Consider the following 20,133-nt stretch of genomic DNA (forward strand, 5'->3'; position numbering starts at 1 on the left):
CTTAAAAGGCACAGAAAACCCAATTTTATGACTCTGGGGGCTCACAAGATTATATGCTCTTACTTATTTGCTGAACCACCTGAATACATTGAAATTGAAACATAAGAAAAAAAAATGGAGCATTTGTTTTAAGAAGTACAGTTATTCAGATCTAAATAGGACTGATTTAGTAGCTGGCAGTTAAGACCTTGCCAAATCCCAAATGCTCAACTATTTCCAGTCATTAAAATGATAGATTTTTGAAAAATGCAAAGCTTTGGTTGAAATGGGGTCATAATTTTAGAAGATGTTCTTGTTTTTTTTTAAATCTTGTTGTGTTTCAATTCTTGAGAAGGAATCATGCTTTAAGTTTCCCTGTCTTTCTTTAGGATGTCCACAGGGTATATATAAATTTTCAAGTGTCTGCCCTATAAATATGACTTCATTTTAGAAGGAACTAATTAGGTTGAAAGTCAACTGTGCCTATCAAGAAAGCATAGTATCCCTGGAGTTTTGGGAAGAAGCATATGAATGACAAAACTGTCCTGAAAACTCTTTCAGTATGGGCAAGCTCTAGGAAGTATTGCGTATACTTTTGCTCGTAGCGAAAAGAGACTCTCTTTCATATAGCTGAACAAAGAGAGGCTAAATTAATATGTTCAGAATTGAAAAGATTGCTAAAAATATATCAGTCATTCATTCCAGTAAATACTGGCAATCTTATTCATGACTTCAAAATTGTTGTTTCTTGCTGTGGGGTGAACAAAAGGTCTGAAATTTTCTATGAATAACATTGTAAACAATGTTGATGTTAGTTTGATATAAATACCTGTATTTTGTGAATAGAATGGGCTTTAATTCATTGTTCTTATTTAAAAAAATTGTAACCTGGTTTTATTTGGATTTTTTGATACACTATTGAAAAATAGGAGACTGTTAGTGTAAGTGTGAGGATATTGAAGAACAAAGGGGAGATAGTAGTTATTACCATCGTTGTGAGCATCGCTATGAAAAGATTTGGTATTATGATTAAACCTGGAACAAGTCTCTGCAAAAATAATGCCAGAAAGATAGAAATAATAATACCAGCTATATGTTATTGAGATTTCTGCCATAGACTGGTCCCTGTACTTAGCTTTATGTTCACTATAGGTGTTACTAGTCCATTCTACAGAAAAAAGTGAGGCTTATAGTAATAGTTAAGTAATTTACCCAAACTTGAATAGCTAGTTAGGGGTGGACTTTGAAGTTAAACCTCCTCTCTTCCTACAAAGTCAGTTCTGTTTATTCTTTTTTCAACTACCTGGAGACTGCTTGGGTGTAAACTATGGTTCCACCATTTACTAGCTGTGTGGCCTTCAACAAATTTCTTAACTTCTTCATGCTGTAGTGTTCCCCATTTGTAAATGGGGATGAAAATACTACTTACTGTATAGGGTTGTTGAGAAGATTAACTGAGTTAATATATGTCATGTGCTTAGCACAGGGCCAGGCACACAGTCCCTGCTTTATACAGGTTAGCTTTTATTGTTGATATCTCTTAAAGGGAATGCTGAAATGGACATCATTCAAAGACACACTCAAATAGAAAATTTCTCAACTGTGGTCCTATATGATTTCAAACTGAACACCTCTGGGCTGTTTTCAACTGCTTGGGAAATTAGAGGATTATCTCTGATATACATTAAGCTTTCAGAATTCATATCATTTCCTCTTGCAGTTTTTCTGCCTTTTTCTTCCTCCACAGTAATGAGTATAGTACAGGTATTGTGTTGTTTTATAGCGTGCAAGCTATTTTGTTACCTTCCAAGGGAACTTCACCCCAGGGTTTATACCTTATGCCGAAGTTGAGTTTAGGATAATAGTCACCTATTACTCTTGCCTGACACGAACATGTTTAAAGTGTTCACTTTTCCTTTGTTTTCCAAACGACTTCTCCTTGAAACCTATCCTTGGGTACCTGTGGTACACAGAATAATGATCCTCTCAAAGATGTCATGTTCTAATCCTCAGAACTTGTGAACATATTACATGACATGGCAAAAGGGACTTTGCAGATGTGATTAAGTTAAGGATCTTCACATTGGGGGATGATCCCGAGTTATCCAGGTGGGACCCATCTCATCACAAGGGTCTATGTGAGAGAAACTCAGGAGAGTCAGAGTCAGAGAAGGTATTGTGAAGGCTGACGTAGAGGTTGTAGTGATGGGATAGCTGTTTTTTAAGATGGAAGTAGGCCATGAGCCAAGGAATGACGGCGGCTTCTGGAAGCTGGAAAAGGCAAAGAAACAGATTCTCTCTTTCCTGGGAACAACCTGAGCTCTATTTTGTTGCTAGACTTTGGATTCTTCCAGTAAGGATTTTCTTGAGTGGTTTTTTTCCTTTACTGGGTACATGGCCTTTCTCCTGTCATTCAGAGTATGTCCTTTCAATTATGCTAATTTATTTTATGCTATGACTCTTCAAATCTTAATCAGAATATCTCGAGTTCAACAACTGTTTTCTGACCTCTACTAAAATCTTCAAAGGTCTACAATGCTCTCTTTGGTGAAGAATTTTGGTTTTGAGGATTATATACTAATGTTGAGAAATGGCAAGACACTTACCTCTTTTTTTGGCAACATCACTCAGAGCAATAGGATTAGCTACATCCCAGTCTGTACTTCAGAAGTTCCTCCATGTCTGGCTACCCTCTCTTGATAAGATTTTAATTATTATTTGTTTTGTAAGCACAAAAAGATGGGATCATAAAATCCTAAAAATCTGCAGAATTTCAGAGAAGTGAAAGGGAAGGATCGCTAGAATTTTTAAAAGGTGAACATAGTAGCATTGATTCTGCAACTACCTAGAGTTAGGTCTGGGACAGGTGGATTGTTTGGAAGAGGAATGTGGAGGGACAGATATGAACTTAATTTTGCTTGCTGGCTTGTTTGTTTTAATAGTAATCCATTGAGAAAACAATTTGATACCAGAACATTAGTAATTTCTTTAATTAACAGTGCTGATATTCTTTATGAATACTAAATGTTTCTTCATACTTTAAAATATTAAGGTCAGGCATGATAGTTCATCTCTGTAATCCCAGTACTTTAGGAGAGCAAGGCGGGTGGATTGCTTGAGACGAGTCTGGGTGACATAATGAGACCTTGTCTCTACACACACACACCCCCCACATACCACACATGTACACACACACATGCACCCCATGCACCACACACCACACACACCACACACACCACTTTAGCTTGGCATGGTATTGTATGCCTATAGTCCCAGTAATAGGGGTTGTGGCAGGAGGATTGCTTTGTTACCGGAAAAGTGATCTTGACTCAGATCCCAAGAGAGAGTTTTTGGATTTTGTGCAAGAAGGAATTCAAGGCAAGTTGCAGAGTGCAGTGAGAAGAGATAGTTTTATTGAAAGCTATTCAGTTAGGGAGTAGGGAGTCTTCAGAAAGCAAGTGGGGGAATGCACTATCTTTTTTTATAAGGTTTTCTTATACTGTCTCTGTAAAGACTAAACTAAGCTGTGCCTACATGCAAGTGGGCTGACAGCATGACACAATTTATTATTCTCTTGATTTAAAGAAAACCATCCTTGACATTTTAGTGCATAAGGACATCAAAGCATAGCTATAATTATCTTGAAAGCATATATTGTTATATGTACTGAGACCTCTGGACTTGCTGTTGCAGGAATTTGTGCTTGCAGGAATTACCAAGCTGGTTGCTTAGCTGTAAACATCTTAGGATCGTGGATTATGACTGGCAAGGAATGTGCCTTGTTAGTCTCAAGTTGGAGTTGACTTTAAAATGGGGTCACTGTGGCTCTCCTTGCCTCCTGCTTCCCTAATAACATGAGCCCAGGAGTTTGAGGCCACACTGAGCTATGATTTTATACTACTGGTGTCCAGCCTGGATAGCAGCAAGATACCATCTTAACAAAATAATTAATAGACTTTTGTAATTCTTAATGTAGCACTTAAAAAAATTACTTTAAGTTCTGGGATACATGTGCAGAACGTGCAGATTTGTTGCAAAGGTATACATGTGCCATGGTGGTTTGCAGCACCTATCTACCCGTCATCGAGGTTTTAAGCCCTGCATACATTAGGTATTTGTCCTAATGCTCTCCCTCCCATTGTCCCCCACACCCTGACAGGCCCTGGTGTGTGATGTTCCTCTCCCTGTGTCCATGTATTCTTATTGTTCAGCTCCCACTTATGAGTGAGAACATGCAGTGATTGGCTTTCTCTTCCTGTGTTAGTTTGCTGAGAATGATGGTTTCCAGCTTCATCCATGTTCCTGCAAAGGACATGAACTCATTCTTTTTTATGGCTGCATGGTATTCCATGGTGTCTATGTGCCACATTTTCTTTATCCAGTCTGTCATTGATGGGCATTTGAGTTGGTTCCAAGTCTTTGTTATTGTGAACAGTGCTGCAACAAACACTCATGTGCATGTGTCTTTATAATATAATGATTTATAATCCTTTGGGTCTATACTCAGCAATGGGATTGTGGGGTCAAATGGTATTTCTGGTTCTAGATCCTTGAGGAATTGCACGCTGTCTTGAATTGCCTTTAAGTCCTCCAGACACTTGCCTCTAGATCCTTTAGGAATCATTCACACAATGGTTGAACTAATTTACACTCCCATCAACAGTATAAAAACATTCCTGTTTCTCCACAGCCTTGCCAGCATCTGTTTCTTGACTTTTAAAAATTTTTTTATTTTTTTGAGACGGAGTCTCGCTATCACCCAGGCTGGAGTGCAGTGGCACTATCTCTGCTCACTTAAACCTCTCCCTCCCAGGTTCAGGTGATTCTCCTGCCTCAGCCTCCCGAGTAGCTGGAATTACAGGGTGCACACCATACCTGACTAATTTTTGTATTTTTAGTAGAGATGGGGTTTCACCATGTTGGTCAGGCCGGTCTTGAACTCCTGTCCTCATGATCTGCCCACCCTGGCCTCCCAAAATGCTGGGATTACAGGTTCCAACTTTTTAATAATCACCATTCTAACTGACATGAGATGGTATCTCATTGTAGTTTTGATTTGCATTTCTCTAATGACCAGAGATGATGAGCTTTTTCATGTTTTTTGGCCACATAAATGTCTTCTTTTGAGAAGTGTCTGTTCATATCCTTCACTCACTTGTTGATGGGATTTTTTTTTCTTGTAAATTTGTTTAAGTTCCTTGTAGATTCTGGATATTAGAACTTTGTCACATGGGGAGCTTGCAAAAATTTTCTCCCATTCTGTAGGTTTCCTGTTCACTCTGATGATAGTTTCTTTTGCTGAGCAGAAGCTTTTTAGTTCAATTAGATCCCATTTGTCAATTTTGGCTTTTGTTGACATTGCTTTTGGTGTTTTAGTCATGAAGTCTTTGCCCATGCCTATGTCCTGAATGGTATTGCCTAGGTTTTCTTCTAGGTTTTTTTATGGTTTTGGGTTTTACATTTAAGTCTTTAATTCATTTGTCTGAAGTTAATTTTTGTATAAGGTGTAAGGAAGGGGTTCAGTTTGAGTTTTCTGCATATGGCTAGCCGGTTTTCCCAGCACCATTTCTTAAATAGGAAATCCTTTCTACATTGCGTGTTTTTGTCAGGTTTGTCAAAGATCAGATGGTTTTAGATGTGTGGTGTATTTCTGAGGCCTCTCTTCTGTTCCATTGGTTTATATATCTGGTTTGATACCTGTACCATGATGTTTCAGTTACTGTAGCCTTGTAGTATAGTTTGAAGTCAGGTAACGCGATGCCTCCAGCTTTGTTCTTTTTGCTTAGGATTGTCTTGAGTAATTGAGTGTATCTCTTTAAAAAATTACATAATGTGTTCTACCTGTAGTCTTTAGGTAAACTACATTTGACAAACATATATCTAAATCTTATTTTAGCATATAAAGGCCTTTAATTTGAATCTATATGATTGTATAAGAGGACTAAATACATCTTAGACTATCAACCTATTCTATTTCTTTCTTCTTCCCTTTTATAGTTTGCTCAGAAATTGTTTGCCAAGTTTACACATTAACAAATGTAAACACGTTTTTTAAAAACTTTTCTTTTGGAATTATCTATATTGATATCACTTCTATCATGAACACATCCGTATCTCTAACTTTACAAAACAAGTTAGCAGACACTGTTCCTATCCTTAGGAATTTTCAATCTAAGAAATATTCAGAACAACTGAAAATCTAGCAAATATATGCTCTTATTAAAACGTTGCAGTCAGTTGCTATAGCAATTTCTGTCCACCCACTGATAACTAACAATATTAAAAGGAACTTCAGCATAGATAACCTTTAGGGCGGGTATTAGACTCATTTGGAATTCTAGTGCAATAAAAATTATTTCATTGCTTAAATAACATTTTTAAAGAGAAATTTATGCTGTATTTAGGAAGATAATTAAAAGCATTTTATAGGGTGGTGAATAAGAGATTGAGGCTTTTCCAATCAGATAGCTATTAAAGGTTATGCTTCTCTAATATGCATTATAAATTGAAAGGAAAGACAAATATAGAGTAGAAGGACATCAGCTCTGGATGTACACTCACCTGGTAGATATATGTTAGGCCTCTGCCATGTGTAATCTCTTGTTTTAGACACTTCAGAGGTGCAAAGATTAATCAGATATGCATTATTTCTTTAAATAGCTTACTTAAGACAGTAAAGAAGATAGGTACATAAATAACAGAGTTGTGAGATAGAAATGATGTCTCATGGGAATTCTAGAGAGTAGCCCTTACAACTGTGAGTATCAAAGTGCTACAGAGGAAAGTATTTCAGACAAGGGAATGGACCAAAACTCTGAATCAATAAAGAATATGGCATATATGGGAAGCTACGGGTAGTTTATGTGAATGGTTAAAACAAAAAGTTTGTCAGGGTACATTGGAAGGGCAGATCAGGATAAGATAATGGAGTGAAGGCAAGAATTATATTTTAATTATTATTTATAGCTGCTAGCTATAAAATCATCCTGCCAGGTACATAGTAGGTATATTCTCAAAGCATTGGGATTATAGGTGTAACCCATCACGCCTGGCCACTTTTTTAAGACATATGAATTTGAGATGCCAATAAGGTATGTCACTGATATAAGTAGTCAAAACTGCAGGATTCACTTGGTAAAAAGGTTAATGTTGGGGATAAGACAGTATGAGTCATTTGTGCGGATATGTTACTGAAGGCACCTACATAGATGCAGACTTAGGAAACCCATTTCCAGAGGGTCAGTAGAGACAAAAGGATGAGTTAGAAGAGAAGGTATCAAACTATATTGCACTGGGTATAGCTTAAAAGGGGATGAGTTTCAAGGCAGGAGGGATGGTGAATTAGCTGTGTTGTACGATAGAAGGAAGTCAAAGAAGATGAGGACTCAGGAAAGATCTGTGCATTTGGTGACCAGATCTACCACAGTTCTACCACAGAATGGTACTGACGGGAAGAAGAGAGGGATGTTGAGGAATCACTGTGTTGACTGTCCCTGATAATTTTTGTGAAGTAAAAGGTAAAGATATTTTCAGAGAGTAAGGATTATTTAGCCATTATGTACAAGGAGACTAGAAAATGAAGCCTTGGCTTGGGGAGTGTTTAAGGAAATGAATTCTGTTAAGATATAAGGATTACCTTTTTATGTTGGCTGTTATTTAGCATAATACTGGATGTCTCACCAAATATGAACTCCCTGTAACTGACAGCGTTCAATGGCTGAATCACTATCTGTTGGGGCTGTTACAGAACATGCCTCTGTACTGGAAAAAAGACTGGATTAGAATGGAAATCTGTGGAAATCAATTGATTACATTTTTAGATTGCCTGATCTTGAATATGCAGTTGGCAGGTGGAAAATCAATTATTTTATATTTTCTCATAGAAAATTTTCTGAGAGACATGAGACTTACTTCAAATTTTAAAATTTTAATAGTGATAAAACAAAAGACTATATTAATTATTCCACTGAATTCTTAACAGTGATGCTGGGATGTAGATGTGAAAACTGAGAATGCAGTTAAATGTGACTCCAGAGTCACTTAGCTGGTTAAAAGAGGGAGCCAGGAACTCAGTCTGTTTGATTAAAAACTCATATCCTTGAGGTTCTGCTTGTTTTTTAATGAGTTGATTGACAAGACATTTATACATAGATGATGATCTGATAAAAATCATATGGCGGGAGTAGAAGGACCAGAAGAAATCAGGTTTACAAAAGAGGGGCAGAAGGGCCAGCCTAAAGAGAAATATTTTAAAAAGTGAAAGAACTTGTCTAGCAAACACACACACACACACAAATTATATACTCTTGTATAAATGTATACTTATATACATATACATGTATACATATATGTGTATGCATGTGTATATATATAAATGTATGCATATATAAAGGCGTGTGTTCATGTGTTCTAAGATACCTATTTTATATAATTTATATCTCTATATTTCTATTAAGCAATATGCCTTATCTGTATACACTTATATTTACTTTGTAGTTATCATTAATAAATTTTAATATTTTAGCGCAACACAATGAAAATTCAAAATTAGAGCTGTATTTAATATGCAGTACTTTTTTTTTTAAGGGAATATCTGGTTTACCAGACTCTTTTATTTTGATCTCAAAGTCATAAAAGACAGAACCTTCCATGTACTGATGGGCACCAGGTTACCTCCAAGTAATAGACTCTTTCACAGTTAAGAAAATGACTTGCTTTGATGAATTCCTATATACAATTTGTATAATTTCAGAGAGAAATAAAATTAATGTAGCTGTAGAAATAAAAACTATTTGATTTCAATGAAAACAAAGCCGTCTAATCTATAGCTATTTTAATCACCAGGCATTAAACAGATAGTTTTTTTTTTTATACTTTAAGTTCTGGGATACATGTGCAGAATGTGCAGGTTTGTTACATAGTTATACACGTGCTGTGATGGTTTGCTGTATCCATCACCCAGTCATCTACGTTAGGTATTTCTCCTAATAATATGAAGTACTTTCAATGAAAAAAAGAGCATCTATACTTTCAGCAAACTATATGCTTTTATAAAAGGGTAATCTCAGGACATTTTTAAGGCTTTTTAAGAAAATTTATGTTGGACAATATGAAGTATGAGGCTGTTTTGGATTTATTAATTATGGGGTGGCTCTGTGTACCCTCTGATTGTTTCTTAGGGAAAGACAATGTAGCACGTTAGGAAGACTGGCTTTAGAATTATTCTTGTATTAAACAAATATATAGTAATATAGATGATGAAGAAAACAGGACAGTGGTGTGGTGGTTAATGAGGGTTGGAGAGAGGACTTTAGGGTGATCAGGGAAGTTAGTTTTGAGGAGACATGTTAGGCCATTTTTGCCTTGGAAACCTGAGACTGGGTGATTTATAATGAAAAGAGGTTTAATTGTCTTACAGTTCTGCAGGCTGTACAAGTACGGCACCAGCATTGCTCAGCTTCTGGCGAGAGTCTCAGGAAGCTTAGCATCATGGTTGAAGGTGAAGCGGGAATAGGCCCATGATATGGCCCGAGCTGGAGCAAAAGTGGGAGAAGGGGGCGGTCTCAGACTTTAAACAACCAGATCTCCTGTGAACTAACTAAGCAGGAACTCACTAAACACCCAGGGGCTCTTGCTAAGCCATTAATGAGGGATCTGCCTACACGATCCAGTCACTTCCAACCAGGCTCTACCTCCTAATGGGAATCACATTTTACCATGAGATTTGGAGGGCACAGACATCCAAACCATATCAGGAGGCTTTTGAGCTGAGCTGAGTTTTTTTTTTTTTTTTTTTTTTTAGAGGGAGTCTCGCTCTGTCCCCAGGTTGGAGTGCAATGCAGTGGTACAATCTTGGCTCACTGAAACGCTGCCACCTGGATTCAAGCGATTCTCTTGCCTCAGCCTCCTGAGTAGCTGGGATTACAGGCACGCGCCACCAAGCCCGGCTAATTTTTGTATTTTCAGTAGAGACGGGGTTTCACCATGTTTGCCATGCTGGTCTCGATCTCCTGACCTTGTGATCCACCCATCTCTGCCTCTCAAAGTGCTGGGATTATAGGCATGAGCCACTGCCCCCAACCTGAGCTGCGTTTTAAGTGATAGAGGGCAGCCTCACAAAGCTCTGGAGTAAGAGTGCTGCCAGCCTGGAGGAAAGACAATGGCAAAGGTTCTTAGCAAGAATGAGCATGACGTCTTCCAGGGATGGAAAGAAGGCAGTGTGACTAGAGCCTGGATGGGAGATGATGTATGAGAGAGAGATACAGGGAGAAACTAGGTATAGTGGGAAATCTTGTGAGGGGGTAAGGAAGTGAAGTGATTTGATTTATAACTTTAGAAACTTTGTTGGTAGAGAATGGATGGTAGGGTAGAATGACATAAGCGTAGAAGCTGGGGAGACCAGTTAAGATGAACTGAGGTAGTCTAGATTAGAGATGATAGTGCCTTGGACTAGGGTTTTAGCAGGGAAATGATGATGGGTAGTTGAATTTAAGATATGTGAAGCTTAAAAGTTGTCTTGCAGGACTTAATGATGGATTAAATGTAGGAAATGAGAGAAACTGAGGAGTCAAGATTGACTCATGTTTTTATCTAAGTCAAATTCTGGATTGACTGTAGTGGTATTTATAGTCTAAGGGTTGAGCAGATTGGCATAAAAAAAATTAGAATTCTATTTTGGATGTGTTAAGTTTTAGATGCCCCTTAGACATCCAAATGGAAATAATTGAGGGGGTAATTAGATATGTATACAAGTGACTGATAGATATTTATGAGTCATCATGATATACTTATAGTCAAAAACCTGAGTGAGAACACCTCAAGAGAGAAGATAGTGAAGAGAAGTGAGTCTCTGGTATGGGTGGGAATGTGAGTTCTGATAGCTGTGTGACTTGGAGCAGTTATTTCACCTCTTTTGTTTTCATATTTCTCATATTTCACAGTTGTAAGTTGAGATAGGGCTTGTTACATAATGTTTACTCAATAAGTGGTAGCTACTATTATAATTTTTATTTTCAGATGATATTTTATTTATTATGCATGTTTAAATTGCCTTTGATGGAAAAAAGACACTTTCTTTCTCCAAAATATCTTACAATCTACTATAAACTTTTTTAAACAGATAGATATTTTTCCTTCAGGATTTTTTTCACCAAAGAACTACGGAGAAAGGCTAAGGAAAAGTATAGGAAAGAAAGAGATCAACACGGTCCAAACAGCACTGTAGCTATGCCCAGGGTACTATTGGTAGCTTTTTTTTTTTTTTTGCTTGTTTGTTTTATCTGTCTGTTTCATTCATCTCACATATCTGAGTATGCAACATTTTGGCTTTTTGTCTTATGCGTCTTTCTATGTTCTGTACGTGAAAATACACTGTCCTGCTGGGACTTTCAGTTCCAATGTAAAAGCCTTGGGAAGAAAAGTTCTAAGTTGCTGCCAGATCAAAATAGATCATCTCCTTCTTTTGTCCAGATTGCATTTTGTGCTTGGAATTATATTGAAAATGTAATTTATAGCAATATTTCTAAAAGCCCTTTTAAATAAATGAATGTTCTGTCAATTGTGTTACAGAGTTACAGATTTTGTCAAGGAAAATTACAATTGATTTTAGACCAGCTGGATCCTGGGCAACCTAAAGAGGTAAGTTTCAAGGATAGCTGTCAGTTCATGCAGATAACGTATATTTATAATACAGAGATTACAATCAGTAGCACCAGGTTGTTTCTCTTGAGGCTAAGCCTTTATGATTATGGGGAATTCTAGACTGATATCCCTGGTAAACTTTCAAGTCCAAATGAAAAGTCACAGAGTAAGGGAGGCTTTCCTTAGAGAATTGTCATGGTTTGTAAGAGGAAATTTTTATCTTTAGCATCAATTTCAAAGGGATAAAGTTATGGGCAGTTGTACCCCAAACCGTCCCTGCACTATTGTTTTATATGTAACATTGTAGATAGTCATTTCTTAAGAAAAATGATTTTTAATTCTTTTTCTGCTGTTAGAAAATGTGAACAGCTTTTAAAAATAATTATTTTTAATGGTCAAATAAAAATTATGTATATTCATCTTGTACAACATGTTTTATAATACGTATACACTGGGGAATGGCTAAGTTGAGCCGATCTAACATGCATTGCCTCACATACTTATCATTTTTTGTGATGATAACATTTAAAATCTACTCTTACCAGTTTTCAAGAATAAAACATTGTTATTAACATAGTCATCATTTTATACAGTAGATCTCTTGAATTTACTCCTCCTAACTGAAATTTTGTATCCTTTGAGTAGCATCTACCCATGCCTCCCCTAACCATCTGAGTAACTTTGACACATTTGGTTATTTATTAGAAACATGATTTTTTTTTTTTTAAAGATAAAGTCTTCTTCTGTCACCCAGGCTGAAGCACAGTGGCATGATCACCAATCACTGCAGCCTCTACCTCCCCAGGCTCAGGTGATTATCCCACCTCAGCCTTCTAAGTAGCTGTGACTATGGATGCGTGCCACCACACCTGGTGAAATTGTGTATTTTTTGTAGAGATGGGGTTTTACCACGTTGCTTAGGAAGATCTCGAAATACTGTGCTTAAGTGATCCACCTGCCTTCAGACGTGAGCCACTGTGCCTGGCCAGAAAAAATGAATTTTTTTTCTTTTCTCTCTTTCTCTCTCTCTCTCTCTCTCTCTCTTTCTTTTTTTCCCTGCATGCTCTTTCTCTCCTGCTGCCATGTGAGACATGTCTTGTTTCCCCTTCGCCTTCCACCATGATTGTATATTTCCTGAGACCTTTCCAACCATGGGGAACAATTAAGCCTCTTTTGTTTATAAATTACCCAGTCTCAGGTAGTATCATTATAGCAGTGTGAAAATGAACTACAGTATGGAAAATGAATACAATATCCTTGACAATTTTCTGTCTACTTGTCCTATCTATTATTGAGAGAGGGACATTCCTACTGTAATTGTAGATTTCTCTATTTCTCTTCCAGTTCTAATGAATTATGTTTGTTTGTATTTTAAGAGACTATACAAATCACTCTTTATGAAGCCTTATTTCATTTGAAAGTCAGCATGAAGTGGAAAATATGATAGGATTTTTGTTTTTTACCTAAGCCTTTTATGTATTGATATGTCTATCTTGCCATTTAAAATTTTTTTTTCAAACTTTTAAATTTAAACTAAATGAATAGTTGTGATTTACTCCTACTGAAATTTTCTAAAAAATCATAGAGAGGAATAATTTTTTTCTTCTCAGCATTTTTCATTATGATTTATTTTCTGGGTTCATATTAAATGACATCTTTCAAAAAATGTTAGAAATGAGTTTTGAATTTTATATGATAAAAATCCTGTTGGTTTTAATTTAAATGGATGATTTGGAAATCTATACTTGTTTAGAAACCTTCATTTTGCTTCTGCAGGTAGTAAATTCTTAATGGGATTTTTCCTAAAAATTTTACTGAAATGGAAAAATTACTTAACATTGTAAATGAATTTCTAATTTTTAAAATTCTCTCAATATTTCCCTTACCGCCTATCACAAATAAAGTTGTATTTAGGAGTTCTTTCATATGAATATATAGACAGTTGCAAATACATGTTTATACTATGTTTTTTTGTCTAAAAGATGGGTCCTGATTCAGAGTGTCAGATTTGCTGAGGTTTTGGCTATTGTGTCTGAGGCTTCACCATTTTTAATGACTAGGCTTAGTTGTTTCAGTTGGGAAATGATCAGATTTTGAGTATGAGGTTGGAATTGTGTTATTATTCACTACTTGGATATTGAGTGGGAGAAAAGCTTTGTTCCATTCATCATTGGAGGAGAACTGTTCTCTACTACTTTCCCTTGGGTCTTACTGTTTTGAGTGAATTCTGATTGCATTTTGAGAAGACTGATTAAGAAGTAAGCTTTCTATGAAAATACAGAAATTCAATTTTGCATCCCACTGCTGAATGTCTTTGTTTTTCTACCTAAGTAGTCAGAAGGCCAGGAAATACGGCATAGCAGAAGAACAAGTTCAAACTGATTGTTTTGTGAGAATTATTCGTGTATCCTAGAATGGGAATGCTTTGCCAAGGGTGTATTTGGGCAGCATTTTGAAATTAAAGCCCTCAATCTGTAGGAATGGCCTAGAACGGGGAAAACCTGCAGGACAAGGCCACTGGGAAATGTTGCATTGGTGATACTGATTCAACTACCGTTCTTCCTCCCATTGACTTATACATGATACCTAAAATCTCCTACATTTAGTATTTTAATTTTTGCTTTACACAAACAGCAACTGTTTTTTTCTCTGCTTAGCACTTAGTTTAAAAAACGATTTCTCACAAGCTTTTTCATATAAAGGCATCTGATAAATCACTCTTTATAAATTATTCAGACTTTGCCTTTTAGTAGTTTGTTAAATATTGTTTTGTGATATTTTAGTGACTGCGTGTTAATAAAAATCTTTTTAAAAAATTGTAGGTGAGATATGAAGCCTTGCAAACATTATGTTCAGCTCCTCCGTCTGATATCCTGAACTGTGAAAATTGGACTACTCTCTACGAAAAACTGACAGTGTCTCTTTCAGATCCTGATCCTGCGTTTAGTGTAAGAACATGGTTATAGAAATATTAAAAATAATTTGTTTTCCCACCATTCTGGAGATCAGTAGAATATGACAGTTATGACAGTTTTTCTTTTTCATTCATTCATTCTTTTTTTTTTTTTTGAGATGGAGTTTTGCTGTTTTTGCCCAGGCTGGAGTGCAATGGCCTGGCCTCGGTTCAAGTGATTCTCCTGCCTCAGCCTCACGAGTAATCCTGGGATTACAGGTGCACACCACCAGGCCCAGCTAGTTTTTGTATTTTTAGTAGAGATGGGTTTTGACCATGTTGGCCAAGCTGGTCTTGAACTTCTGGCCTCAGGTGATCTGTCCACCTCGGCCTCCCAAAGTGCTGAGATTACAGTCTTGAGTCACTGTACCTGGCTGATAGTTTTCTTTAATAGTAGCTCACATGTTTATAGAACTTCAGTTTCGAATTGTCAAAATTTTCCTTAAGGAAATTTTATGATTTGATTCAAAATATGGTCAATATACTTCATTGCCAAATAATACACTTACCTTGTGCATTTTATCTTGTAAAGGAATATTCTAATATGTTATTTTTGTTTTATTTTGTTTTGTTTTTTGAGACAGGGTCTTCCTCTGTCACTCAGGCTAGAGTGCAGTGGTATGATTATGGCTCACTTCAGCCTCAACCTCCCAAACTCAAATGACCTTCCCACCTCAGCCTCCAAAGTAGCTGGGCACTACAGGCATGCACCACCACACCTGGCTAATTTTTATATATTTTTTTTGTAGAGATAGGACCTTACCACATTGCCCAGGCTGGTCTTGAAATCCTGGGCTCAAGCGATCCTCCCGCCTCGGTCTCCCAAAGTGCTGGGATTACAGGCTTGAGCTGCCCACCTGAATGTATAATTGCTTTTTAATAATGCCGTTTTATGATACTCTCAAATTAAAAAAAAAAAAGAAAAATATTTTAAAAGAGTTCATAGTACATGAAAATTTGAACTAAACTGATGAATTATGGTTTATTCAAAAGGGCTTATAAGCATTTTCCTCATGTATTTAAGTGTTTATTTAGAGATTGCTTAACTGCTTAAAAAGAGAAGCTAGTAAACTAAGGCTGAGATTTTAGAAAATAATTTGAGGTGAATCATAAAGCAAATATAGAAAATCTCTAAAATTATAAAATTAGGAAGTCAATGGATATGATTTTCTATACAAAATGATTTGCATATGACTTTTTAGGAACAGTTATATGATGATGAAAAGTAAGCTTACATTAACAAGTGCAGTAATTCTACAGATAATGTCTATGATGGGAATGAAACAAAAAACCCTTATTACCCAAGAATTACATTTTAAACATGAATTGGTTTCCTTACAAAGGATCTTTTCTTCCTAATTGATATATCAGTGAAAACAGTTTTGGCTTTAAAATCGATATGATGTTTGGCATAGAATTTAAGGCATTAGCAGAAGAGTCACGTTTTGCTCTTTGTTCAGCAACTATGTATTGAATATCTGCCGTCTGTATCATTCTAGTTTAGACACTGGGAACACACCATGGACCAGATACAAAGTCTTCACCCTCAGGGAACTTAGATTTCAGCAGATAACACAGATAATAAATAAATAGTTATAGAAAAATATGAGGTATCCCAATATGTCTATTTAAAATAGGTCTATCTTTAATGAAGATATGATTATACTGGTATACAGAAGTGGTTTGGAATCACTGTAATTCTCGTAAGGGGAAGAAGTTATTTACCTAATACTTGGATGCAGTTCAACCTTGTTAACACCAGAGGGTATTGTAGACTTCTGGAACAACTCAATGATCCAAGAACTTCAAGGTGAAAAATGTATCTCAGGATTATCTTTAACATTTTAAGCTCTCTAATGAGAGATGCAATTGTAAATTTCCCTGTTTATTTATTTATTTATTTATTTATTTTTACTTAACAAATACAGGATAGTAGCTGGATAGGTTTCCTCTATTTTATAAATTATGTAATAACTATAAGATAGCAAATTGTAGCCATTTTAAATTATTGTGCAGCAATGTTCAGTTTTATTACTTATGCTAATAAAATTGGAAGCAATTATTATATTATAGAGAAGATATTGTAACAAAATTAGTCATTTTGAAGTATAAAACAAGGCAAGTTTTTTTCATTTTAAATTTGTACTTGATCCAAATTCTTTTTGAGTTCAATTCTGTTTCTTCATCTCCTCTTCTAAAGGACTCTTACATGCAACCAAGTGCAGCCTTTAGGGTTGTGACAAATACCTGTCAGTTCCTGCAGCTATAAAAATAGACTTCTCAAAGTATTTAAAATCCTTTGTTCCGTAGGAATTTCTTGGGGCTATTAGAAGATATCTTTAGTCACTTGGGCAACTGTTTCTTGTAATCAGATTATCTAAAATGATATCAACAGAGTTACTATTTTTTCCCCCCAAGTTAGAATATTTAAGGCAATTTTATGTTTTTATTTTATGGAAAGTTGAATTTCACTATTAGGATTAATCTCATCACATTAAAGTAAGTATAATTAAAAGGATAATAATACCTACTATTTTAAATTACCTCTTAGTGCCAGGCATTGTGCAACTACATCTGTTGGCAAATTGAACTTACTTGTCTTCTAATGGTTTCTATTTTGAGTTTTAATAATGTAAAAATTTAAACATAGAGTTCTTTTTTTTGGGAATAGGCAAAATTATTAGGAATAATTCTTAATCTCTAATTACTGAAACTACCCATGTAAGCAATTAAAAATGATGAATTTTGGATTTTGAAATATGAGGTGTTAAAAAAATTAGTGCTGCCTACTCTGTTCCTTTGTTTGACACCTTTACATTGTCTCTATGAAACCTCACCTTACCCCCTCCTCACCATGTCAGTATCTACTATGATCAGATTGTACAGTAATATCTTTCTGTTATTAGATTCACATATTAGTTTTGGTTGATTTTAATTTTGCTGACACAAGAGTGTGCCATTTTTAAATAAATACATTCCAGCTTTGGTTTCTGAATGGTTTATTTGTATTTATTTTATTTTCTGAGTTTTTACTGTGTGAAAAATGTTTCATCTCTGTTCTATTCTTGTAAGATCATAGATGAAAATCTTCTGTCTCATTTCCACAGGACCGGATTTTAAAATTCTATGCACAGACATTTTCGCTTTCTCCATTACATATGACCAAGGAAATTTATACACGCTTAGGTATGTTTATGAAAACCTTTAAAAATGTTTTTTGTCATTTGCATATCCTTAAGAATAATGGATAGGAAGTAACTTTTTCAGAAAGCACTGTAAATGAATGATGTAATTTTATGTTTTCCCTTTTTTTCAGCTAAGTATTTGGAGTTATACTTTCTTTCTGGGGAAAATCATATTCCTACTCTTTCAGCTGGTGTAGATATAACTAATCCTAATATGACTCGCTTACTTAAAAAGGTATCCATTTATTAGAATATGCTTTTATTTTTATTTATTTAGTTTTATATTTGAGGATTCTAAGTTTTTGAGAACTATTGTGCACTGCTTTGTAGGTTCGTCTTCTAAATGAGTATCAGAAAGAGGCTCCATCTTTCTGGATTCGTCATCCAGAGAAGTAAGTCCCCTCCCAACATATGCCAGCATAAAACCTAGCAGTGTCACCACCTCATATACATTTAAGATAGAAAAAGTAAAGACACTCTTAATAGTCTTACTCGATTGGGAAGGGATTAATGAAGTTTTTATTTTCTTTTTTCTTAAGCTTGTCATTTTATGCTTAGCTATGTGAATCACTCTATAAAAGTACCATTTTACATCATTTATTACAAGATTAAAAGAAAATGTAGCATTAGGTTGTTTCTTTTTTTACGTGTCACTGATGAAGGTCTGTGTTAGGTTCTTATTGGTTTTTGTTATTATATTTTGTACAAGTTCCTTAAATATTCTTTAAACTTTTTCCTTTCATCTCTAAAATTTATACTAAGTTGTAAGAGCATCTGTGAGTCTAAAAGGGAAAGTTAAATTTACAGACCCAGTGTTGAAGTATAAAGAACCTGTTTTTTTTTAAACAAACATTGAGTGTGAATCCTACCTATGTAATTTACTGAAATAGAAAAAATGTTTCTGAAGATTATATGCTACTTTATCATTCCATAAATATAAAGTATACCATCAGTACTATATATGTAATTGCATTTCTTTTTTCCGAAACCTTAAGGTATATGGAAGAAATTGTGGAGAGTACTTTGTCCTTGTTAACAGTTAAACATGATCAAAGCCATGTTGTCTCACCAAAGATTTTGGATCCGATATACTTTTTTGCATTAGTTGATACCAAGGCTGTGTGGTTCAAAAAATGGATGGTAAGGAAAAAAAGAACATTTTTATACTTTTTAGTGCATTGCTATATCATTTTAATAAATAGCTAATGTTTGAATATTTACTGTGTGCTAAGAATTCTAATCACTTTTACATGTGTTAACTCATTTAGTTCTTAAAAAATATTATGAGGTAAGTGGTATTAATACCCCATGTTTCAGATGCAGTAACTAAGATATGGAGAAGTTAGCTTGCCCAAGACTTTTTACCTATTAAGTGGCAGAGCCAGAATAGGATTTTAAGTGGTATTTTATTTGAATCTATGTAAGTTGAATGCCTATTCAAAATCTATTTTTTCTTTTGTGTAAAATCTTCACAAATTTTAAGCTGATGTGGTGGAACATAAGGATTCAATATGTATTTTTTTCTGGCTTAGGAGATATTTCTGAAAGTATTCCTTCATTTATCTTCCTCCTGAATCTAAAGTTTGGTCAATGTGTTTAATGCCTGATTCTGCCAATTTCTTAGGAAGCTGGAACTGAAACTAATATTAAGAGTAGAGAGATCTGTATACTGTTAACTCCCTCAACCTCTGTTAAATAGGAGAGGTTGGTTTGTCAATAGTAGCAACAAGACTGGCTTTTGTGCTCACATTGTTTTCTCTCTCAATCTGTACTGGGCATCTAGGAACTATAATTGTTGGACTGGGAAGGAAGGACCTGGGCATTCATTTGCTGTTTAGCACAGTATTTTTGGCTTTGTGGACTGTACAGTCATTATTGCAGCTATTCAGCCCAACTGTTGTAGCTCCAGAGCATCTGTACATAATAGGTAAATGAATGGACTTGATTGTTCCAGTGAATTTTTTTTGCAAAATTGGGTTTAGGCAGAATTTGATCTGAGGGCTGTAGTTTGCTGACCCTGGTCTAAGAGATACACTATGAGGATTTCTTTTCTGAACATGGTCAGTATTAAAAATAGTTTAATACTATATCAACTTATTTTTTTTAATAAAGTTGAAAAAAGGATAATAGTTTTTGAAAACATTTTAAGCTACAAGAGTTAAAACACAGAGTTTTGATTAACCTTCAGTTAACCAAAACACCATTTAATCAATGTTTAATTAAAAACTCTATTTCCCGGTCGAGCACGGTGACTCACGCCTGTAATCCCAACACTTTGGGAGGCCAAGGCGGGCAGATCACTTGAGGTCAGGAGTTTGAGACCGCCTTGGCCAACATAGCAGAACCTAGTCTTTATTTAAAAAAAAAGAGAAAGAA

At 35.4% G+C, this 20,133-nt stretch overlaps 1 protein-coding gene across 4 annotated transcripts in view; it reads left to right on the forward strand.

Moving 5' to 3' along the window:
- The window catches only part of TBC1D32 (TBC1 domain family member 32), a 244,467-nt gene that overhangs the window by 17,985 nt on the left and 206,349 nt on the right, over positions 1–20,133 (forward strand). For all 4 annotated transcript variants that reach the window (XR_010336622.1, XM_021666838.2, XM_064360747.1 and 1 more), the window contains 6 exons: positions 11,548–11,616; positions 14,442–14,567; positions 17,680–17,758; positions 17,889–17,992; positions 18,088–18,149; positions 18,753–18,897. Coding sequence is in view for 3 of the 4 variants with exons in the window: in XM_021666838.2 (XP_021522513.2) it covers positions 11,548–11,616; positions 14,442–14,567; positions 17,680–17,758; positions 17,889–17,992; positions 18,088–18,149; positions 18,753–18,897 (585 nt within the window). In the remaining variant the exon portion in view is untranslated. The remainder of the gene's footprint in view (positions 1–11,547; positions 11,617–14,441; positions 14,568–17,679; positions 17,759–17,888; positions 17,993–18,087; positions 18,150–18,752; positions 18,898–20,133) is intronic.

The sequence above is a fragment of the Aotus nancymaae genome, unplaced genomic scaffold, assembly GCF_030222135.1.
Source record: "Aotus nancymaae isolate 86718 unplaced genomic scaffold, 86718_ANA_hifiasm-v0.15.2.pri h1tg000040l, whole genome shotgun sequence".
Taxonomy (NCBI): Eukaryota; Metazoa; Chordata; class Mammalia; order Primates; family Aotidae; genus Aotus; species Aotus nancymaae.